Source organism: Stigmatopora argus, chromosome 5 (genome assembly GCF_051989625.1).
Source record: "Stigmatopora argus isolate UIUO_Sarg chromosome 5, RoL_Sarg_1.0, whole genome shotgun sequence".
Classification (NCBI taxonomy): Eukaryota; Metazoa; Chordata; class Actinopteri; order Syngnathiformes; family Syngnathidae; genus Stigmatopora; species Stigmatopora argus.
Window position 1 is genome coordinate 19,645,567 of NC_135391.1, and position 25,309 is coordinate 19,670,875.

The 25,309-nt window shown below is 42.1% G+C and overlaps 1 protein-coding gene across 3 annotated transcripts in view; it reads right to left on the reverse strand.

Annotated features, from left to right (window-relative positions):
• ak8 (adenylate kinase 8) overlaps window positions 1-22,593 on the reverse strand; it is a 36,022-nt gene extending 13,429 nt beyond the window's left edge. For 2 of the 3 annotated variants that reach the window (XM_077600536.1, XM_077600535.1), the window contains exons 1-10: window positions 22,541-22,593; window positions 13,834-13,937; window positions 13,387-13,471; window positions 13,275-13,324; window positions 13,096-13,206; window positions 7,574-7,642; window positions 3,962-4,043; window positions 3,831-3,902; window positions 3,557-3,763; window positions 3,374-3,496 (exon numbers count right to left, since the gene is read on the reverse strand). In XM_077600536.1, coding sequence (XP_077456662.1) covers window positions 3,374-3,496; window positions 3,557-3,763; window positions 3,831-3,902; window positions 3,962-4,043; window positions 7,574-7,642; window positions 13,096-13,206; window positions 13,275-13,324; window positions 13,387-13,471; window positions 13,834-13,914 — 880 coding nt within the window. In that variant the 5' untranslated portion in view covers window positions 13,915-13,937; window positions 22,541-22,593. Of the gene's footprint in view, window positions 1-3,373; window positions 3,497-3,556; window positions 3,764-3,830; window positions 3,903-3,961; window positions 4,044-7,573; window positions 7,643-13,095; window positions 13,207-13,274; window positions 13,325-13,386; window positions 13,472-13,833; window positions 13,938-22,540 lie in introns of those variants that run through there. The other variant, XM_077600537.1, reaches the window with a different exon arrangement.
• Between the last annotated feature and the right edge of the window lie 2,716 nt (window positions 22,594-25,309).

A 25,309-nucleotide genomic window follows, 5' to 3' on the forward strand; every position in this document is an offset into this window, starting at 1 on the left:
ACTGGGGGAGATAGCTCTGATAACTGCATCAATAATTTCCACATCTAGGTAACCCCTATTCAGTCCATTTTCAATTTGATGAACAAGGCTGGAGAATGTCAGCTTGTCCCTCTGGCCTGGTTCACCTATTTTGCCAGCAATTTTGAAGTCCTTGCGCCTGTATGAACTTGGCATGGACACTGGACATCTGAACAGCAATCCCAGCGGTGCCTCCAAAATGTTACACCCTGCATTTAATCTTAAAACACGGAGAAATAATCAGAACAGTGATCCATTGTTGTTTCTTCAATCCAACTTTTACTGTAATGACTAAAAATCTCCCGTGCCTCAAGCTATTTGCTAAGGCATCAATAATCGAATACCGATATTCTTTAACATGCCACACACTTGCCATGTGATCAAGGGATCACAATCGAACACCAATAAACAGATCCAATCAAAACTCGTTGTACATTCTCAACATGCAATCGTTAATAAATCAAACACTCTAGCATGTCACACATGCGCGAGCACAGTGTTACCGACACCGACGGATCACAGGAGAGGGTGGACCCCTGGGACCATCGCAGACTATTCAAGCATATAAAAACTGCCACCTGTTTTAGAATTGTTCTTTTTGACCCAGAGCTGTGGAGGGGAGCAGCTCTGAATTGGATTTATATATTAGGAATAAATATTCTGTGGAGTAACCCAGCGCATCTTGGTCGTCTCTATTCGAATTTTGAGCATGCCCTTTTGTTAGGACGACAAGCCAGTTATAGTTTAATATAGATAAAAATAGTTATAGTCAGGTAGAGTCAGATATCAGGGCTTGCCGTCGAACCATACATTTGCATATTTCATTTTCAAAATTGGTATACTTATACAATTTATAAGCGGTATGGGGTAGTATTAATGATCAGGGAATGAATTACGCGAAAGACACTGTATTTTCATGTGAGACTTTTCAAGTGCGTTAGTTGATACTAGTTAGGACACTGAGGTGAGTATTTGATCAGCGGTCCCAACCAACCACGGAAAGTCACATTGGGCTCTTTTTAGAAAGCGCATTCGCAAAGTCGCAGCAATTGACTTGTTGCAAAATGGAAATTAAGGTGTCTCAAAAGGGCAGCCCGGGGGCCAGACCGAGTCTGCACTGTCATTTTGTGTGGTCCGCAAAAAGTAAATCAACCAAAATGGCCTGAAGGCCATATTGGTCGGGGCTACGTTTCTATCAGTCAGTGGAATTACATTAAAACCAAGTCCTAAGTTATTTTTGTCTTATCTATCTTATAACTGATTTGTTTATGACAGACAATAGTGATTTTATGGTTGTTTTATTTCCTGACATGTTTCGGCATCTTATCTCCGCCTTCATCGGAGTGTCACAGGTGTAATTGTGACGTGCCTTAATCAGCTGATGTTCCATGAGGGCGTGACATACCTGCTAGAATTTACAGGCAAGTCATGCCTCCCGCTGTTCGTTCACCCCTCCAGGATACTGCTCAAGGTCATAGAGGGCATGACAGCTTCCTCGTCCCTTCGCTTACGGATCTCAATGGCCTCCCTGATCTAGTGCTGATGTTTGTTTTCTTCGGAGGGGATGACTATGGCCTTCTCCCAGTCCATGATGTGGTTTTCCCTTTGCGGTGGTCGGTGATGGTTGACTTATGGTGTTCCTGTTGTGCTTGTTCTTTTATTTCTCTTGTTTGTCTTGTTGCTGTCTCCTTCTCGCACTCCTTCTCGTATTCTATTTTGTTTGTGATCAAACTCCTTCCTATCTCTCCGATGTAGTATTTATTGAATGATTTGCACAGGTTTTCATATATTGCTTTCCATTTATTTTCTACGGTACGTATCCAAAGAACAATGTGGAAATACAATATCAGCAAACCTGTCAAAACACACACAAGCCTCCGCCAAATCTTGGTGCATCCAAAGGACATAATACACAAAATTAATGAACGAACAGTGAGGGGCGTGACTTGCCTGTCAATTCTGACAGGTAAGTATGCCCTCATGGAACTTCAGCTGATTAAGGTACGTCACAATTACACCAGAGACACGCTAATTAAGGTGGAAGTAACACACCGAAACATGTCCGGTAATAAAACAACCCAAAAATACCATTGTCTGTCATAAACGAATCAGTTAAGACATGTCATAACTAGCTTATTTCTCAACTCATTTTCAAAGATAATGTAAAAGCAACGGCTCTTAATTCATTGGCTGCCATTGACAGCACTAGATGTCCAGTTTTTAAGGGTTGGCAATGAATGAACAAGCCATTCGGTTCCACCCTCCAACGTAAAATGCATTAAACGTCTACGAGCGATAACCTCATTTCAATTCACAGCAAAAGAATGATTGAACGCTACATGATTGGACATGTATCATTGTCTTGGGGACCAGGGACTCCTCCCAGTTGGAAACGATTTTTCGAAAAGTACCGTATTTTCTCGCATATAAGCCACCCGCACATATAAACTGCACCCTTAAAATTGCCTTAAAATCGTTGAATTTTACAATTTCCCCCGTATAAGCCACCCCGATTCCCAATTTTCACCTCCACATTCATGGTTTTAATAGGGAGTACTAAAATATGTTACTTTGAAGGGAAAATCTGAAGAAAAATCATCACAAGTGGTATTTCTGAGATACTGTAAGAATCAAAAGCATATTATTAGGGTCAATATCATAAGGAAGTTAATATGCCTGTCTTTGTAAATGCAAAATATCAAATTATTCAATTTGAAAAAAGAAATAAGTCTATCATGATGAGAACCTGATGCTTTCTAATTACAGAAATTACAATTTTCTTACCAGAAGTTTGAGATGTTGTGGCAGCCATATTGCTACTAATGCCAAAATATCTCAATTCTTTCGATGGTTCATACAACTCCAATAGTTGTCAATTCGAAAAATGAAAAAAAAATTAAATGGATTTTAAAAAATCAAGGCTATGCGCGTCTGACCAGTCAGAGCACATCTAACAAATTTTGTTTAGCATTTTATCTGTTTCTTTTCCCTATTTTGAAATAAATGACCGTATCGGCCGCATTGTCTTGCGTCATGACGTCACGGGGCCATTGCATCATGATGTCATCGTGTCATGGCATGTCGTGTTTTTATACGCATGTAAGCCGTACCCTCGATTCAGTCATAATTTATTTGCCGTACAAAAGCGGCTAATATGCGAGTAAATACGGTACATCAATACGGTGCGTTATACTCCCCAATACCGACAGTGTCATTTTAGTGCATGTAATGGTGCAGATACTGCAACACTCATATTTGGCAAAAGAAAACAGACCGGGCAGAACACTGGGCCACACCAAGTTTCCAGATGGAAACTGAAAATGACTCTGAAAATGATCTAAATGTGTGCATGTACCATCCACCATTTTGTATTTTTCGGCCAGCATCCTGGCTTGATGCCTCTTTCCCGAGCCTGGTGGACCTAACAGGAGCACTCTGGGAGTTCTGGAACAACTCCTTGTTCGCAAGAACGCCACCACTACGACACAAAATTACAATTGAGCACACAAGTAAACGGGCATCCACATACACACAGGACCTTGGTGGTAGACATCGAGCGGGGGCTGATCAGCATCCACTGTTTTGAGGATGTGTCGGTAGGCAGAGCTTATCCCAGTGACCTCGCAACAGTAGCGCTGTAGGCGGACCTTGAGACTCAGACCCCCATCCAATGAATTGGTTCTCCTCTCTGCACGCTGCCACACCGCATTGTCGACGGGCCGCGCAAACATCTCATGGTAGATGTCTGAGGGCGGAAAAGCGGGTGAGGAATTTGTGGGGCAACTCGCGGCATGTAGCGGCGAGTGGCGTACCTCCGGTGAGGGGGTCCGTCAGCCCGCCGCGGTGTCTCTCCAGGAGAACGTTTTCAGCAGCCGCTAGCAAAACTAACATTGAGAGTCATTTGCCACTGCGCTTTTGAACCAAATGGTCGAACTTAACTTACCCACGTGCTTGGGAATGACCCCACCCTGTTGGAGATTTCGCGCCTGCAGGCGAGTTTGAGGTAGCCCGTCCAGCACCCAGCCCTAAAATACACCCACAAGTCATTCTGGATCAACAAAACCTAAAAATCATAATTGTGGTGATGCTTTGCAAAACTAAATGTTAAAATAATTCTGCACACATTTAAGATTCATGCTTTCTTTATGTACTCTGCGCCCCTCCATTTCTCTCTGTTTGGGGACATCTATCTGGAAAGCCCTCTCACTCTATACACTCAGGTCAATAAGTATTTGAACACCATATTGCAAGTTCTTCCACCAAATCATGGAGGGGTCTGAAATTTTTATTGTAGGTGAATGTCCACTGTGAGAGATTATCTAAAAAGAAAAATCCAGAAATCACAATGTATGATTATTTTAATGATTTGTGTGATACAGCTGCAAATAGGTATTTGTTCACCTGTCTGTCAGCTATAACTCTGACCCTGAAAAACCTGCTAGCCCACCTTTAAAAATACACCACTCCATGTATTATCCTGAATCAGATGCACCTTTTTGAGGTCCACCCCATATAATCGGGAACTCAAACTTGTAATGTGGCCAACACTAAACAGCTGTTCAATGACACCAGAGACAAAATTGTATACCTGGAAAGGGCTACAGTGAAATTGCCTGGCAGCGTGGTCAAAAAAGTTCCACTGTTGGAGCAATGATTAGAAAATGGAAGAAGCTAAACATGATGGTCAATCTCAAAGTGTTGCTCCATGCAAGATAGTACTTCGTGGCGTCTCAGTGATCCTAAGAAAGGTACGGAATCAACCCAGAACTAAACAAGGACTTGGTCAATGACCTGAAAAGAGCTGGGACCACTTTTTCCAAGGTGATTAATGGTAATGCACAAAGACACCATTGTTTAATCATGCGTGGCACAAAAGGTTCCCTTGTTTAAACCAGCACATGACAAGGTCCATCTTAAGTTTGACCATTTGGATTCATTCATTCACTTTTTGTATCGCTTATCCTCACAAGGGTCGTGAGGGATACTGGAACCTATCCCAGCTGACTTTGGGCACCAGGCACCATTCACATTCACACTCATACCTCTGGGTATGTGGGGAAATCAGAGTGCCTGGTGAAAACCCACGCAAGCCCAGGGAGAACTCTCCATCTGAGAAGTTAAGTGGCCGAGGCACAAACCACTCTACCACCAGACTGCCGACCATTTGGATTATACAGAGAAGTGATGGGAGAAAGTTTTGTGGTCAGATGAAACCAAAATAGAAATACAGTAATAGCTAGACATAGAGACATTTGAGATATGAGGAAAATTCTGAGCAAATTTTTGCCGAGATGCGAGACAAATTTGAGATACAAGACGTATCCCGATGAGGCCGCTATGTAGCCGAGTATGCAAGAGGCTGCTTATGACATCAACAGCTCTGTCTTTCTTGCCGCATCGCTGTCACATACCATCGGCCTTACGGTTTGCATTTTTTACGTGTTTTTTTCCGTCAGTGCGGAAATAAGTGAAAAAACAATGGGTCAAAAGCAAGCCATTGCAATGAAGGATAGTGAGAAGAAAAAGCATATGATGACAATCGATATTACGCATGAAATAAAAGAAAAACATGAGAGTAGTGTACGCGTCACTGAGAAAACTTACTTTTAAGTGTGTGTATAGTAATCTAACTTCATTTGAGTTAAATTTATAGTTTATGTTATGTTACGAGCGTGTTGCCGTCAAGTCTCTCTCCTCACACAGCTGTTAGCCGCTACTGTCTGTCTCGAAGGTAAGAACTCCATACAGTACTGTACACAATAATATGTGAGTGTAGGTATTAGAACAATTAAAAACATGTTTTTACAATGTAATGTCTTATTTGTAGGTGGGGTTTTTTCAGATGGTGGGAACGGTTTATTTGTATTTAGTTATTTTATAGTATGGGAAAAATTGATTTGAACGGCGGCCCGGTGACGCGAGTTGTTAGCGTGTCGGCCTTACAGCTCTGGGGTCCTGGGTTCAAGTCCAGGTCGGTCCACCTATATCGAGTTTGCATTTTCTCCCGAGGCTTGCGTGGGTTTCCTCCGGGTACTCCGGTTTCCTCCCACTTTCCAAAAACATGCATGATAGGCTGATTGGACACTCTATATTGCCACTAAGTATGGTAGTGAGTGTGTATGGTTGTCCGTCTCCTTGTCCCCTGCGATCGGCTGGCCACCAATTCAGGGGGTCCCCCGCCTCTGGTCCGGAGTCAGCTGGCATAGGCTCCAGCTCCCCCCGGTACCCTAATGAGGATAAAGCGGTTCAAAAGATTAGATGAGATGTGAGATACTTTGAGAACCTTAGTTTATTTGGCGACTCGGTTGTGATATTTTGTTGTACTTTTTGATCCTTAGTATTATATCTTTTGATACTCGTGTTCTTGCGTGTTCTATTTGTTCAATAAATACCAGTTTTTGAAAAATCGATCCCTTCGTTCCTGAGTTGTGTGGGCCGCCCATCCAAGGTATATTACTATGCGGAAATACTAATGTACAAACAAAACTGGAATGGCCAAGCCGACGAGTAAACCAAGGAACATAAAGTACCAGAATAATCACAACAAGAAATACAACCATACAAAGGCAGGAGAACATAGGAGGAATGTCAGGCACGCATGGCAGTAACCAAGGCAATCGTCGGACAGAGGGTGACTGTTGTCTTTAAAAACGAGGGGCTACTGATGCGCCACAGGTGCGTTGCACAGCCCCGTCACTACAGATCCATAACTTGCCGAAAAGTCACTGAATACGACACCCCTAATTGTGTGGGCTTTCCCTGGTTACTCCAGTTTCCTCCCAACCGTGACCGGACGTTTGGTCACCGGACGTATGGTCGCCGGACGTTTGGTCGCCGGACGTTTGGTCGCCCGGATGATTGGTCGCCTGGACGTTTGGTCGCCGGACGTTTGGTCGCCCTGGTGAATATAATTTTGAGAGCTGGTTTCAACAGTAGAGATTTAGATATTAAACTCTCTCTCTCATGAATATAATTTTGAGAGCTGGTTTCAACAGTAAACTCTCTGTCATGTTGTCAAACGTCCGGCGATCAAACGTCCGGCGACCAAACGTCCGGCGACCAAACGTCCGGGCGACCAAACGTCCGGCGACCAAACGTCCGAGTACCCCTCCCAACATCCCAAAAAGATGCATGGTAGGCTGGTTGAACACACTAAATTGCCCCTAGGTATGATTGTAAGAGTGAATGGTTTCCCGTTTCATTGTGCCCTATGATTGGCTGGCAAACAATTCAGAGTGTTCCCAGTCCTCTGGCCATAGTTGGCTGGGACAGGTTCCAGCACCACACCTGACCGTTATGAGGATAAGCGGTACAGAAAATGAATGAATAACCGAAATCAATAGGTGACCTTAAAGCAACAGGAGGTGCCCCAGAATTGTCACAAAATTAAGATTTAGTGACACAAAATCAACAGTCACTGGAAATACCCCCAAGTTAACATTGTAATGCCCAAAATCAACAGGAAGTAATCCACAGCAATTTCTAGAACTGAAGAGCATGAACTTTCCCCAGAAATGGCATTTTCTAGTCACAGCTCCGCGTGGATGAAAGTTACCGTGTTGAAGCAGTCTGACTGTTTGAGTCGCTCTTGAATCAGGTCAACCAGAAGATCATCGGGAACCTCCTGAATAAACACACAAAATTGCCTATTTGTGCACACGTACTATATCGTATGTGTAACCAGCATATTGAACAACCAGAAGTCTTATGGGAGTCTTATGAGTGTTGTCACTTGTTGATTACGTTTGCTAAATAAACATTATTCGCAGTGGAGAATATAAATTGATACATGTTTAACCCATTTTTAAAAAGTTTTGCTTGTGGGCCACCTAAAATATTCCTACAAAAAAGTTTTTTTAAAAATCACAATTTTGTGTAGGTCTCACGAAGATAAAATTTTCAATTAAATTTGAAAAATGCCATCATGAATGCAAATAACGATATAATAATAAGTGTTTTCTGAACTTTTCATTTTTTTCTTTTTCAAATATATTTTCTCTTTTTTCCTTTTTGTTTTTTGAATAAGTTATGAAATTTCATTATTTTGTTTTAGTTATGAAAAATTAAAATAAAAGAAAAACAAGTATTTTCAATTCAGAGGTTAAAAAAGCAGAATTGGCACATTAATAAATCTCAAAATGCTTTGACTTTGGCTAGTAGATTGACAGTATTGCTGAAAATTTTTCATTAACTAACTGACTGCCATTGACAAAAATAAAATTCCAACACATTTAACTGGAGCACTGGATGTGATTGCATATCTTTTAGTGCCACTAATAGCCATGCAGGTTCAATCCATTTTGACTAACAGGCATAGCAGCAATCAATCGTTGAATTGGAAACACCTAATGTCATTAAAGCAGTTAATGAGTTAATAATTTATATATATATACACACATACATATATAAATATATATATACATACATATATAAATATATAAATATATATATATACATATATACATATATATATTCATATATATATATATATACACATATATACATATGTATATATATATTCATATATATATATATATATATATATATATATATATATATATACAGTTGTGGTCAAAAGTTTACATACATACACTTGTGAAGAACATCATGTCATGGCTCTCTTGAGTTTCCAGTTATTTCTACAACTCTGATTTTTCTCTGATAGAGGGATTGGAACAGATACTTCTTTGTCACAAAAAACATTCATGAAGTTTGGTTCTTTTATGACTTTATTATGGGTGAACAGAAAAAAGTGATCAAATCTGCTGGGTCAAAAATATACATACAGCAGCGCTAAAATTTGGTAACATGTCCCTTGGCCATTTTCACTTCAAGTAGGCGCTTTTGGTAGCCATCCACGAGCTTCTGGCAAGCTTCTGGTTGAATCTTTGACCACTCCTCTTGACAGAATTGGTGCAGTTCAGTTAAATGTGATGGCTTTCTGACATGGACTTGTTTCTTCAGCATTGTCCACAAGTTCTCAATGGGGTTTAAGTCAGGACTTTGGGAAGGCCATTCGAAAACCTTAATTCTAGCCTGATTTAACCATTCCATCAGTGGCGGGCCGTCAGGGCCTTGAAGCCTTCTCTGCTGGCCTAAGAAATATCTTAATCATATTATATTTTGTCCATCAATACGTACTTATTATTCCAAATGGTCTGTTAGCTTCCTTTCATTGCTTTTCCCCCTGGTTGCACTGCTTCCAGATGTGTGTTTTCATATTGAATCATTTAACCAATCCCATTTCAGCCATTATTTGTTGCCAAATCAGATCTGCCTCAAAGCCTTCACAATCAGTTCTGCGGGCTCTGCTGCATTAAACTAGACTGTTGCTTTTAACCAATCAGATTTCGAGTTGGCAACCCCACAATGATTTTTCATAGGCGTTAGCATTTTGCTGGCTGGGACATGTCATTATTTTCACAAACTATGATTGGCTAGTAGGCGGGCCAAAGCAGTACCGAGGCAGCCGAGATCGCAAACTCCACCCACTATGGCCGACAGAAGCAAAAACAAATAGATTCTGTTTGCTCACAAAGCTATTTTCCAGACGGACTTTTTCAGGAAAAAAATGGACATCATTAAGAAAGGGCGGTCAACTCCGAAGCTAGCAAGCCTGTTACAGCCGGGAAAATGGTGTGTGGTGCACTTTCAGCGCGCTAACTTAGCTCCACAAGCAAATAGTATATTGTTGTGTTGATTTAATGCTATTTTCAAAACGGACTATGCCGGAAATATGAAGGACAGGCTCGACTTTCATCATTAGCTTCGATAGCGATAGGAAAGAAGGAAGAAAGAAAGGAGGATGGATAGTGTAAAAAGGATTTTTGGTGAGTAAAATTACAAATATGGCTATATTCCTAAATAATATTTCAATTGTGGGCCAAGTTCTGATATCTGAAAAGCTCCAGTGTTTGTATTTAAGCTCCAGTGTTTGTATTTAATCACAAAATGCTGTTAGGAAGTGGATTTTAGCCCAGTTTAATTTTTGGCATTTCACCAATGACGTCCATCGCTGTCTTTTCCCGGGAAAAATCACCCCCCCGGCCTGGTTGTAATGTCTCAAAAGCTCCAGTATTTGTATTCAATCAATAAATGAAAGTGGATTTTACCTAATTTTAGTGCATTTTTGTCATTTCACGTATGGACGTATCGACGTTCATCGCTGTCTTTTTACCGGGGAAATGATACTCCGGGCCCGGTTCTGATGTCTAAAAAGCTCCAGTATTTGTATTTAATCAATAAATGCTGATTTTGGCTGGATTTTACCCCATTTTCGGGCAATGTTTGCCCGTACGCCATTGACATTCATCGCTGTCTTTTCCCGGGAAAATCACCCCCTGGCCTGGTTTTAATGTCTGAAAAGCTCCAGTATTTGTATTTAATCATGAAATGCTGCTAGGAAGTGGATTTTACCCCATTTTTGTGCATTAATTTATTGATTATTTTTTATGTGTCGCAGCTGTAGCTGCAGTATAGGTTTTATAGCCATAAAATAGTTTTTGAGGGTTGGATTGATACGTTGAAGGCGCTACCAGAAAATGCACCGCCCGCCACTGCATTCTATTACCACTTTTGATGTGTGTTTTGGGTCATTGTCCTGTTGAAACACCCAACTGCACCCAAGACCCAATCTTTGGGCTAATGACTTTAGGTTATCTTGAAGAATTTGAAGGTAATCCTCTTTCTTCATTATCCCATTTACTCTCTGTAAAGCACTAGTTCCATTGGCAGCAAAACAGCCCCACAGCATAATACTACCACCACCGTACTTGACGGTAGGCATGGTGTACTTGGGGTTAAAGGCCTCACCTTTTCTCCTCCAAACATATTGCTGGGCATTGTGGGCAAACAGCTCAATTTTTGTTTTGTCTGACCACAGAACTTTCCTCCAGAAGGTCTTATCTTTGTCCATGTGATCAGCAGCAAACTTCAGTCGAGCCTTAAGGTGCCGTTTTTGGAGCAAGGGCTTCCTTCTTGCACGGCAGCCTCTCAGTCCATGGAGATGCAAAACACGCTTGACTGTGGACACTGACACCTGTGTTCCTGCAGCTTTTAATTCTTGGCAGATCTGCTTTTTGGTGATTCTCGGTTGAATCTTCACCCTCCTGATCAATTTTCTCTCAGCAGCAGGTGATAGCTTGCGTTTTCTTCCTGATCGTGGCAGTGACAAAACAGTGCCATGCACTTTATACTTACTAACAATTGTTTGCACTGTTGCTCTTGGGACCTGCAGCTGCTTTGAAATGACTTTCCTGTCTTGTTCAAGTCAAGGATTTGCTTTTTCAGATCCATGCTGAGCTCCTTTGACTTTCCCATTGTAGCGTTTGTGGGCGTTTGCATCCAATGAGCCCTATTTAAATGGCCTCAGAGAAGTCACCAGCTGTAGTCACTCATAATCACTCACAAGAAGTTAAGAAGCCATGCTATGAAGCTCATTTCACTGACACAACTTTCTAAGTCACCAAAATTGCTAATTCGTGTTGCTTTATGTATATTTTTGACCCAGCAGATTTGATCACTTTTTCTGTTAACCCATAATAAAGTCATAAAAGAACCAAACTTCATGAATGTTTTTTTGTGACAAAGAAATATCTGTTCCAATCACTCTATCAGAGAAAAATCTGAGTTGTAGAAATAACTGGAAACTCAAGAGAGCCATGACATCATGTTCTTCACAAGTGTATGTAAACTTTTGACCACAACTGTATATATACAGTGGTACCTCGAAATACGAGCTTAATTCATTCCGGGACTGAGCTCGTATGTCGATTTTCTCGAAACTCAAACAAACGTTTCCCGTTGAAAGGAACTAAAAACAAATTACCGTATTTTCACGACTATACGGCGCATTGTAATTTTAGCCACAGTGTCAGTAACGAGTGCTATTTCTGTATTTTACACACACAAAGGACGCACCGTTTTTATAGACACAGACAGGCATGGCAAAACATACACCAGCTTAAACATACACACTAAAAACACGTTTTTAAAAAGGCAACAGAAGCAAAACTGAGTTCGGTTGTACTTTATTTAGCCATTTTACAATGTCCTCACGTCATCATTACCCACAAATCCATCAAAGTCCTCATTTTCTGTGTCCGAATTGAACAATTGTCCAAATGAGTCATCAAAAACGCTGAGTTTTATACGTTCGTCCAGGTGGCCACAATCCATTCGCCAATAGTAGCTAGCTAGTAGCTAGCGTAACTATTCCAACGCTGTCTTCCATGCTTCGTAAAGCTGTGTTGATGTCGATCGCCAGGCCACAATCCATTCGCAAATAGGAGCTAGCTAGTGGCTAGCGTAACTATTCCAACGCTGTCTTCCATGCTTCGTAAAGCTGTGTTGATGTCGATCGCCAGGCCACAATCCATTCGCAAATAGTAGCTAGCTAGTAGCTAGCGTAACTATTGCAACGCTGTCTTCCATGCTTCGTAAAGCTGTGTTGATGTCGATGGCCAGCCCACAATCCATTGGGTGTATTGACAAAAGAACTATATATCCCAGCAGTCACTGCGCAGTACTTTTTCTACGGGGAAAATAGTAGAGTCGGGGGCTGCTTTCCGTAGTTGTGAGAGCTGTAGAGGATGGTGTACCCTATCGATTGATTTATTTTATTTTATCGTGATAACAATTTTAGTATTGGTCCATATATAAAGCGCACTGGATTATAAAGCGGCCTGTCTATTTTGGAGAAAATTTAAGACTTTTATGTGCGCCTTATAGTCGTGAAAATACAGTAATTTGTTCCAATCCTCTGAAAAAACACCAAAAACAGGATATTGGATTGGAAAAAATGTTTTATTTGTTCTAATTCGCCATCTATGAACAAAGTATCAAATAACTAGTGGTTTAATAGTATACTAAAATGTGTTTAATATAACTAATATTAGACGTATTTCGCGGAAGGTAGAGAGAGATATATACATATATATATAATATGATATCAATCCAAGACCCTTGAATACAAGTGAATGGCTTCAGACATTGTAGAACTGCCAAATATGGTATCATAGTCCAAAGAATAGATATCGTATCGCAACAAATTGGATGATTTTCAGCCATAATACTGACCTGTTGCTTGAGCGCATACTGGCGCGCTTGCTCGCCGAGCTGCGATTGGTTGTCGAGGAGCGTTTCCATGGTCACGTGAACTGCATTGACGTCAGCGCACAGCTTCCGGGCCTGTCAGATACACGGGTAGGCAATGAACTTAGGAACATCCGCACCATGATAGGGACGACTCTGCTCACCACAGTGGTTTTCCCCACGGCAGGAGGACCCAAAAGGACCACCCTAGGAACTGGACACACATGAACAAGATGAATGAGCCCTTAAGGTACCTTGGGCAATGGATTAACTAACCGTGCACACTGCTTTCCTGCAGCAGAAGCAGGAGGTACGCGATGGGGTCTTTTGGCTGCTCCACAGCCAGGCTGGACACCATACTCTTCATATACACACACATGTATAACGTCTAAGCGGACCTGAACGGATTTGGACGCCTTTTTTTTCTGCTCATCTTCCAACAGAGGCGGACGTCCCCGCAGCTGTTCCCTGATCTTATTTTTTTCCGAACCTGTCATTCCTCTTCCTTTGAGGGGGAGTGGAACCGTGTTTTTTTGCCCCCTCACTGTAATGGCGATTAGGCAGGTAGTCTAACATGTCTCCCCCAATGTAATATATGTCGCTATATAATTGTCTCGGTTGGGCTGTATCTGGAAAGGCATTTTTTGTTTACAATGACAATAAAGAAACGGCGGAAAATGAGTGTGTTTTTTCACATGAGTGAGAACATTTGTCGGAGCTGACCTGGACCAGGTGAATGATGTTGTGCTGGTCAGCGTAGATGGCCATCTGAGGGGGGACCCTGAGGGGATGAACACTCTCCATCGTCTGCCCCTTCAGATAGACTTCTAAGGTTGTCAAAAGTATAGAAAAGAATCAAAACATAAAAGGTGTATACTCATTTGATATTTGATTGCCAAGATTTGGAAAAACATAACTGAAATGTTCTGTCCATGTTCAATATTTCATTGCAAATGGATGGAAAAAATATAAAAAACGTAATGTTGGATTGGGCTACCATATTTGATTGCAAGACAGGGCTAAGGAAAGAGAAGTCTGGGGTTCCCTGCTAAAGCTGTTGTCCCTGCGACCCGACCTCGTATAAGCGGGACAAAATGAAGAAGAGGTATGCGTCAGGCACAGGGCTAAGCATGTGGGTGGATGCGCCTATCACCCAATCCAGCACCAGACGGGTCGGGCAACACCAGGTGTGACTCACGACCATCACTGACCTACTTAAGCCACCCAGACCTTTACCGCGTTGCTGGATCGTGTTTATCAGTTCACTGACTACGTTTCTCACCCCACGGATCTTGTACCCTCGCCTTGGATTTTCCCACTGACTTCATGGCTGTTGACCCCCATGCCACGTTCACTGACCCTCTTATGCTGCTTCCCTTGTGCCTTTGCTCTGCCAGCAATAAAAAGAAATCGCCACGATCAAAACTGTTTTTGTGCCTGCTTCGGGGCCCTCCACTCACAATCATAATAGCATGATCCAACCTGTGAAAGGACAGCTCACTGCGCCCCTGCACCAACTACCGCGGCCTCCATGCCATAACAATCAAGGACAGGTTTTCTTTGCCTCTCATTGACTCCGCCTTTGCTCTGCTTCATGAGTCTCGTATTTTCACCAAGAACCATCTGGTTCACATCCAGGAGGGAGATGAATGGAAGCCTGCCTTCACCACCCCCCTGGGCCATTTTGAGTACTTGCGGATGACATTTAGGTGATACCTGCAGTTTTCCAAACACTCATCAATGATGTCCTTTGAGATATGCTGGACCAGTTTGTGTTCGTCTACCTGGATGACATTGTGACCACATTGTGGGTTTGTTGTGGTCGACGGGGAACTGCGAATGGATCCTGCGAAGGTGACGGCTGTCGTGGAAGGAAGGAAACAGTTGTCGTGCTTTTTGGGGTTCGCAAATTTCTACAGATGGTTCATCAGGGATATAAACCGCATTGCACCCCGCCTCACGGTGCTCACATCCACCATTCCCGGTCAGAGCCAACAGAAACCTCTTTCTTAAAGCTTGTTTTACCTCTGCTCCCATGCTCATCCATCTGTACCCCAAGTTGCAGTACATTGTGGAAGTGGATGCCTCAGACTTGGAGGTGGGTGCAGTCCTCTCACAGTGCAAACTGGGGGAGGGAAAGGTGCATTCCTGTGTCTTTTATTCCCATAGGCTGACCCCGGCTGAGCACAATTATGGCATTGGGGATCATGAATTGCTGCCAGTGAAGTTACTTTTGGAAGAATTGCTGCATCACCTCAAAGGGGCACATCATCCATTTATGTTTTGGACTGATCACAAGAATTTAGGATACCTAAGTCAACCCAGAGGTTGTGTTGGATCTAATCGATAAACATTCAATAACTTCGAATTAGAGGAAGCACACAGAGTCGGCCATGATGAGTTTTATCTAGCTTCAGCTGAAGGAGGGAGTCAGAGCAGCCAGCGCCAGGAGCGCGTCTGACCTCCAGCCTGACCAGTTTGAACTCCCTGCATCCCCCCAACAGGTCGACCAGTTTTATTGACAAAGGTCATGTGACATAGGTACAAACTTTAGGCGGGAAACTGTGAACAAAGAAATGGGTGTGTCATGGTAGATGACGCGCCCCCAACTCATAGGTGTCACAGATGGAAATTTCCGCTAGCCCATGCAAAATTCTATTCTAGTGACTAAACTAAATAAACCTATTGTTTTCCAACCCTCTGACTTGGAGGAGGAGCCTACACGCATCCTGTCACAATGACTGACCTTGAGGCCGAGGTCCTGGGGGCCCAAGATGCAGAGCCTGATCCCCAAGAAGGTATACTGAAGAACTTGTATATCCCTGCCTTGGTTCATTCTAGGGTACCAGAATGGGCCTCTCGCCTGACCTGCTACCCATTTGGTGGCCAACAATGATTCCACTAATTCAAGTTCTGGTCTTCCACTGCTGATCAGCAGCCGCTCTTGGTCCCACATTGCTGTCGACTTTCTCACCGGTCTCCCAACATATACAAGAAGATGCTAACAAAAGTTGACCATTTTCCAAGGTTTTACTCCAGGAGACTGCCGACTTACTGGTGCAGCATATGTTCCGTCTACATGAAATTCCTGCTGACATTGTCTCTGACCGGGGTCCCCAAATCACCTCCCACGTCTGGTCGTCATTGTGCTCAGCTCTGAATCACCCATAGACAAATGGGCAACGTGAACGCACAAATCAGGAGCTGGAAGAGTGCTCCGTTGCACCACCAGGCCCAGCTGACCACCTGGTGTGACCAGCTACCCTGTCTTGAGTATGCCCACAATCCACACCCTAAAGCCTCTTACAACCTCTTTCTTCGACTACTAACCCCCCTTGTTCCCGTCTCTGGAGGCAAATATTACTGTGTCATCCATGCACACCTTGCCAAATGTGCCCGTCTTTGGGATCAAGCCGCCCGGACTGCGCTGCAATGCTCCTCCACGTGCACCCATAGACAGGCCAATGGCCACCCCGCCTGTACACTGGTCTATCTCGTTGGCCAGAGGTCTGCCTGTCCTCCTGAAATCGAACGGGTGGTAAACCCATGCGGCGTATGCCTCAAGCTTCCGGTAGCCCTCTGCATCCATCCCACATTCTACGTGTCACAGATCAGGCTGGTCGAGACGGGCCCATTGCCCTTTTGTATACAGTGGTACCTTGAGATACAAACTTAAATCCCGGGACTGAGCTCGATGTCGATTTACTTGTATCTCAAATCAACGTTTCCCATAGAAATGAACTAAAATCATTCCAACCCTCTGAAAAAAATCCACCAAAAAACAGCATAGGAATGGAAAAACAGAGCAAGGAACAAATAACTAGTGGTTATGATGTTTAATAGTACTAAAATTAGATGGATTTCGTGGAGGAGAGAGAGGGACAGAGAGACAGAGAGAGAGAGAGAGAGAGAGAGAGAGAGAGGGACTTTTTGCACGGCAACGCGCTCGTAACATAACATAAACAAACCCTAAATGAACTTGGATTATGATCGACACTCAAAAATAGGTTTAATTTAACCTTACACTAAACATAATTCTAATTTAGTTTTAAATTTTTATACATTTCTTGGCTCTTTTTGCCTCCACCCTGACTTTCAGCAGCAGTTTTTAAAAGGAACCTATTGAGGGTTGTTTGCTTTTGTCTTCCCTTCAAATCTTCTGAAAATGATGCACACAAATGTCCTCACAATAGGATAACGCATGACCACTTGCCAACAAGAAGTAGTATACTCCTCTCGTATTGGCGAGCAAGCTCAGCCATGCGTACACTATTTTCCACTGACTAAGGGGGGGAAAAACACAGAAAAAATGCAACGCTCTGCCCAGGGCTCGTAGAGACATTTAAACGAGGGAGTTGCGGCGAGATGATGTTCTTATAGGCTGCAGCTGTATGCTCGTATATCAAAATTTGTATCGTATCTCAAGGTAAACATTTGCTCAAAATTTTACTCATCTCAAATTGCTCATATGCACTCGTATGTTAAGGTATTACTGTATTTACGGAAGCGTATTGCATTAACTTTAAAAAAAATTAAAAGCCTTGCCCGATTTTTGCATTATTTTTTTTAAGAATGTATTTTCTGAGGTTGTTTTTTGAATTATTTTTTCACAACTCCGTTTTCTGAGTATAATTTATTCAGTTTTTTTTGTTATTGTTTTTTTTAAATCTCCATTTTTCTGATTAATTTATTTAGAATTTATTTTTTTCTTCGTTTTTTGTTAGTTACTGACGGCCTGGCTCAGGAAAAAAAACAACCACAGAACATTATTTAGAAAAACAGTTTTCAAATCAATTTAATTTAAAAAAATTGTGAAATGGTCAGAGCTACTTTTATTTTTAAAGTGAATGCAATACGCTACTATACATATTTGATTGCAAAATGATTACTAGAAATCAGCGGTGGTCCGTGAATTTCCTAGCGACGGCTCCAGCGAATCAATCCAACCCTCAAAAACTATTTTATGACTATAAAACCTCCACTGCAGCTACAGCTTGCGACACATAAAAAAATCATGAATAATAACCTCATACAATTGAAATATTATTTAGGAATATAGCCATATTTTACTCACCAAAAATCCCTTTTACCTGTACACAATATCCATCCTCCTTTCTTTCCTCCTTCTTTTCTATCGCCATCGAAGCTAATGCTGAAAGTTGAGCCTATCCTGTCGTATTTCTGGCAAACATTTTAATTCGATTTAGTGCTGAAAATGTTCGTTCCTGGTTGTGACAAGCTTGCTTGCTTTGGAGTTGTCCGACCTTTCGTAATGATGTCCAGCTTTTTTTTTCTTGAAAAGTCCATCTTCAAAATGGCTTTGACAATAAATCTGCAAACAAATCCATTTTTTCTCCTCCTTCAGCCATTGCGGGTTGACAAAACCGCTATTAAATCAACACAACAATATATTTGCTTGTGCAGCTCGCTCCAGATACAGTTTGGTAGCTCTGGCTAGTCCACTAGTTGGTGAAAGCTATGACGTATCCCTACGCCTGCTTGAAGGCAATGATGTATCCCTACGTCTGCTAGAAGGCAATGACGTATCCCTACGCCTGCTAGAAGGCAATGACGTATCCCTACGCCTGCTAGAAGGCAATGACGTATCCCTACGCCTGCCAGAAGGCAATGACGTATCCCTACACCTGCGAGAAGGCCTTGGTGTCACCAAATCGAATTCTGATTGGTTAAAGCAACAGTCTTATCGACGCTTGTTTAATGCAGCAGAGCCTGCAGAACTGATTGTGAAGGCCTAGAGGCAGATTTCTGACCCTGGCAACAAATAATGGCTGTAATGTCTCGGCGAGCACTGAGCGGAGCGTTGCATTCTTTTCAGTGTTTTTTTTTCTCGTTAATCAGTGCAAATGGCGTATATAATACTTCTCGTTGGCAAGTGGTCGTGCGTTATCCTATTGTGAGGAAATTTGTGTGCATCATTTTGGGAATATTTTGAAGGGAATACAAACTCAAACAACCCTTGATATTGACTGAAAGTCAGTGTGTGATCCAACCCGGGAGAAGAAAGGTATCAAAATATCAAACTAAATTAGAATTACATTTAGTGTTAGGTTAGATTAAATTTATTTTTGAGTGTGTGTTGGGTTCATTCTGGGATGTTATTATATGTTCATTTGGAATTAATAGGTAATGAAGCTATAATTTAAATTGTGCCATACTGTTTGGACCGAGTGCACTTTCCCCCAGTCTTCCTGTCGGGGCCAGTCAATTGTTTTCATAACTATGGACTGAACAGGACAACAAGTTCCAGGCCAGACGGATGATCTACAAGGACTCTTAAACTGCTTTGTCTCGGAATCCTACAGATGGCGATAAATCGAATCAAACTTCCGAGAATACTCGCATTATTCTTCAAATATACTGTTGCTCTGTTCACCTTATAAAGAAATTATTATGCTTACTGGTGCAAATTCTAATGCCGTTATTTTGATTTACGATCCGCTCGGGTCACTTTTTATGCTTATTGTGCAAATTCTTACGCAGGTGTTCTGATAAAAACAGATTGTTGTGACAGTTGTTTTTATAACCTTCATGATGTTATTCGGTTAAGCTTATACAATTGTTCAAAAAAGTTGAGACAGTTGTTTTTGCTTATGCAATTGTTTAAATCAGATTACCTTTGAATGTTTTGGTTATGCGCCGCTAAATGGACCGAAGAGTATGCCGCCCGTCAGAATCCTCTTGCGAACGAAGCCGCGTTGGGAGCGATTTTCCTTGCAAGTTGTAAGCAGTTATGTTGAAAGATGTTTTCCAATTTTAATTAAATATTACTAATAATGATTTAAGGGTATTAATCATTATTCCAACAGTGTGTCTGCATCGTAATCCAAGTTCATTTAAATTTGTTTATGTTATGTTACGAGCGCGTTGCCATGCAAAAAGGTGTTTTTTTTCAGGGGGTTGGAACGAATTAATTAGTTTTTAGTTCATTTCTATGGGAAACGTCCGTTTGAGTTACGAGAAAATCGACATACGAGCTCAGTCTCAGAACGCATTAAGCTCGTATCTCGAGGTACCACTGTACTATGTGAAGCGTACCTGCCGAAAGATGGTCAAGTCTTGACTGATTGTTTTCAGTTCGTTTAATTATATTCCGTCCGTTTATAAAAGCATCCAACCACCTAAGATGTATACCAGACTAACAAACTCCTCGGTCATTCACTCGTCAGCTGTTGCTTTTAAATTTGTGACCTTCACAATAAAAGTCACGCACGGAATATGGACATGTACATAGTATATACATTTACAGAAATCTTATTGATGAAATCAAAACACTGTTTAAGAGAGTATAAAAGTAAATCTTTAATTAGGTCCTTTACACTTTGTATGAATTTTCCTCACATGGCCGAAAACTCTCTCTCTGTCGTCATTAAGAGTGAGGAAGGCAGAGCAGAACTTTGTAAATCTCTTTCATCAATGGAAAGCGGTCTTTTCCAAATGCACTCTTTAATTTAAATATGTGTGGCCAAAAGGACTCTGAGTTTATTGGTCTTCATCCTGGCTTTTCTGTGGGATGAGAGCATCAGGTAGCAACTGTTAATCTTCGCACTGGTCCTTTAATTACTCCTAATCGAGGTGCGGTGCAAACCTGTAAACCAACCTCACAATGTGGCTATAATCTACATACATCCCTTCTTGAGTCCAACACCACCAAATAATAATAATAATAATAATCGGACATAGGCCCGGTCGTCATCATCAACAACAAAAACCTATTTGTCATCACACCCAGAAACTGCGTATGACGAAATTGGTAGTGCTTCTCCATAAGGTGCGTTTTCTCGGCAACCGACCTAAATAAGTGATAGTTACGGACTCGTAATTTGGTATTCTGCCGTTATGAATACCTCGCATCACCCCCCGAGCGGGTCACTTACCTCTCACTGTCTTTCACTTACCTTCAGTCAGCCAGTAGGAGGCAGATCACCACCCAACAAACTGTCCTTAAGCCTATTTGTCTGTACTTTGTGGGACCTATAGCGTCTGCCAGAGGGCAGCAGCTGGAACAGATTGTGACCAGGGTGGTCTGGGTCCCCGATGATGTTCCTGGCTCTGCTGAGGTAACGAGGGCTGGCAATGTCTTCCAGAGAGGGCAGAGAGCAGCCGACGATCTTCTGGGCAGTGTTAATCACTTTCTGCATGGCCTTTTTGTCTGCTGCCGTGCTTCCAGCGTACCACACTGTGATGCAGTATGCCAGGATGCTCTATACCAGGGGTGTCAAACCGGTCCTCAAAGGGCCTCAGTGGGTGCAGGTTTTCATTCCAACTCAACAAGAGGATACCTTTTGCAAGTGTAATCAGTTAATTAAAGTCAGGTGTTACTTATTTTAGAAGACACCTGATTGGTTAAAATGTCGGCACAGGACGATTGGAACAAAGACCAGGACCCACTGCGGCCCTCGGTGGAATTGGTTTGAGACATGTGCTCTATACAGTGGTTCTATAGAAGGTTACCATAAGCTTGGTGTCCAAGTTGTTCCTCCTGAGTACCCTGAGGAAATGGAGTCGTTTCTGAGCCTTCTTCACTACTGCCGTGATGTTTGTAGACCAGGAGAGCTTATCCGTGACGTGGATCCCCAGGAATTCAAAGGACTGGACCGTCTACACATACTCCATTTATGAGGAGTGGGGCCAGATCTGTGCTGATCATTGATCATTGAGATCATTGAGAACAGCATTTTGAAACAAATTTTACCAACAATCTCTTTAGCAGTCATTCCAATTCTGGAATCACATCACCAACCTTGCATTCTTCTGTTTGGAAGAGTACGTTGAATAAATTGATGTGGGGTAAAATGAAGATGAGAAAGTGGAGTGTGAGGGGAGTCAGAGGATCCTGTAGCCTATCATTGATTGATTTGACTTGACCTGGCCTTTCAACATCTGCGTGGCTGGAAAAGCAGTTTTTGAGAGCCTCAAATTATGTCAGAGTTCTTTCTACAACTTTTAGCAGGTAGCAATGGTGTTGGGCAATGCTTGAGGAATTGTCGCCCGATTGCCGCCGAATTGCCGCCGGATTGCCGCCGAGCGCGTGCGCATTTCATGGTTGAAGCAACCAGTGACTGAGGACCCAGATTACAGCCAAAACGGGTAATTTACCCGGGGTAAGAGATCGGTTTTACAAAAATCCTATTTTTTAGAAAATACAAATTTCCCATAAAAGAGTTGTTCTATGCCGTACATAATTTGAAACGTTCAAAAAACGTATAAAATACGGGGAAACTATAAATTGTCAGGTATGTTTTCAGTTCATCACGCACACAGCGAATTTGTCAACAGACTGAAACGTGCGAATTTTCTACACAGGCTGAAACGTGCGAATTTTCTACACAGCCTGAGAAGTTCAGAAACAAGATACAAATTTAACCTCAAAAGCTTCGAAACGTGGCGTGAAGAAATGTTCATGGTTTACCTTCAACTTTTAATGGTGCTTTTTTCCGCAGCTGTAACTCGCCTGCTTGTTTGCGTCGTTTCCTAGGCAACGGCGCGCATTAGGTTGTCACGTGGTCAGCGACGCAAATCAACGTCGAACGGAGTAAGGGGGAAAACGACATTTACTGTGTTCATGGCTGCTCGAATAACAGAAAACGAAGACCTGATCACAACTTTTACCGGAGATCCATGAAAGCGTGGTTCGAAAGAATATGATGTGATAATTTGACGCCATTTTCATGTTGAACAAGATTTTACCCCATAGACATTTATACATGCGTATGTATAAAACTCTTCGAATAATAACAGCTGAAGATATAGTGATGTTGAAAACACAAACCAAAGCGAAGAAAGCCATCGTTTCAGGAGCGCGTTTTATATTGACACGTCATCGTTGGGATTTAATACAATGTATAAAAAAATTAATGGCGTATTTTTTTTTCGTTATTTAAAGAGTTACGTTTATTTGTCAATATGGCATGTTTACTTTAATTAAATCACAATTTGAATGAGAGGGAGTTGAAATCGTTTTTTTTTTCTTTTTTTCTCCGTTCATGCGCTCTTTTTCGTAAAACCTGAAGGAAGAGGGCAACCGAAAATGCAGGGCGACTGGCCTGACTTCTTAAACGGCGGCTCACTTGACCGCAGTGAAAGCTCACACTGTTTTTGTCAAATTTGACTCATTTATTGAAGCAAAGAGGACAATTTAAAAGTGTCGAAAATATTTCACCCAAAGCAACCTGTGATTGTTGACAGCATTACATCATTATCTCAGTATTTCATCAAGTTGCACATAGTTTAATCTCAACTTTATAGCTGCCATTGATTAGTAGCGCATTTAAGCATGATTTACTACATGCCTTACAACATCTCTATAAATTATTTAGATCAAGTTAGCCTGCTTTTAGCACATTTAAAAACATTCAGCACAATTCCCAAGTGAAATTATCTTGTTGAGCCAAACTGATTCTCAACATCTCTGCATCCTTGTGCTAATGTGTTGATTTTTTTTATGTTTCAAGAAAAAATAGTTAAAAACTAAATGAAATCAAGTGCATCCCAAAACAGATCAAAAGTATTTATGGACAATCACACTTTGAACCAACAGGGAAAACATCTGGACGTTTGAAAATACCTTTATTTTGGTTATAAATATAGACTGCTTGTTACAATCTCGCCGCGTCGTTGCGGCGCGATCGGGAATATATTAGGACCCATCCACGGGAAAACGGGAGTTGAATCGAGCCAGTTGGCTTCAAACGATATCCTTTAATACAGGGGTCCCCAAACTTTTTCCTGTGAGGGCCACATAACTTTTCCCTTCTCTGATGGGGGGCCGGTGTCAGTTTGTAACAGAAAGTGTGACGATCGTAGGGGAGCTTAATTTTTTTTTATTGTTTTCCAGAAAGCCACACATAACCAAATAACCCTTTCCAGGTTCTTTACAGAAAAAAAGTCAGAAAACAAATAACACTATTAATGAAATAAATAATAACTAAATAACTCTCTCTGGGTTCTTCATAGAAAAAAAGCCATGGAACATGAACTTTCTGTTGTGCCATGCACACTCTTCTCCCTTTGCCCTGATGAAGTTTATGCACAACACCACAACCTTCATTACAGAATCCCACATCAACACTTTGCAGCACAGTGCTTGCTGGTGAATTAGGCAGTGGACTCGTAGCGGGGCGGTGAGACCCCTTTTTTCCAACTCACGGTTCATGCGTCCTATTAAACCGCGAGTTTCGCCCACCATGCTAGGAGCCCCGTCAGTCGTGATGCTAGCCAGCTTTGACCAGTCCAGGTCCAACTTCTCCATGGTTTGGCACACTTTGTCAAAAATATCCTCTCTCGTTGTGGTCCCTTTGAGACTTTGGAGGGCTGCCAGATCCTCGCATATCTCAAAGTTTGCGCTAACTCCACGAATAAAAATGAGCAGTTGCGCTGTGTCTTGCACGTCCGTGCTTTCATCCAGTGCTAATGAAAAAAAGTCAAATTCTTTCGTCTTCTGCTGCAGCTGGGCATAGACATTATTCCCGATTTCTTCAACGCGTCTGGTGATTGTACTCGCCGACAGACTTACGGCATTAAATGAATCTTTCTTCTCGGGACACACTTCCTCCACGACAACATCCATACATTTCTTAAAAAACTCTCCGTCAGTGAAAGGCTTACCGTTGCTTGCTATCAGTTTAGCAACCCGAAAGCTGGCCCGAACGGATGCCTGGTTCAGCTGAGCTTGGCGTAGAAATGTAGTCTGCTGAGATAATAGTCCAACTTTTAGCTTTGAGAGTTTGTCTGCTCGTATTTGGCCTTGCACGCTATCGTACTTGTCCTTGTGACGGGATTCGTAGTGCCGGCGAAGATTGTATTCTTTGAATACTGCCGCCGTCTCTTGACAGATGAGACAAACAGCCTTTTCTTTGCATTGAACAAAAAAATAATCGTTTGTCCACTGCAGGTTAAATACCCTGCATTCTGAATCAATTTTTCTCTTAACTAACCTTTTCGCCATTATTCCGTTCTCAAACAGGTTCAGGTTGCACAGTTTTTATATGCTTGAATAGCATCGCAATAGCGATGGTACCAGGGCTCCGCCCTCACCTGCAATCGTCCAGATGTCTCGCTAACACTCTGCTCACGCATGCAACGGTGGAATGCCCGCATGCATCAAAGGCAAACACTCTCCCCGCGCGTGTCACCAAAGGAGCAATGCGAAGGCCCGCTTCACTGGGATGATTTGTGGGCT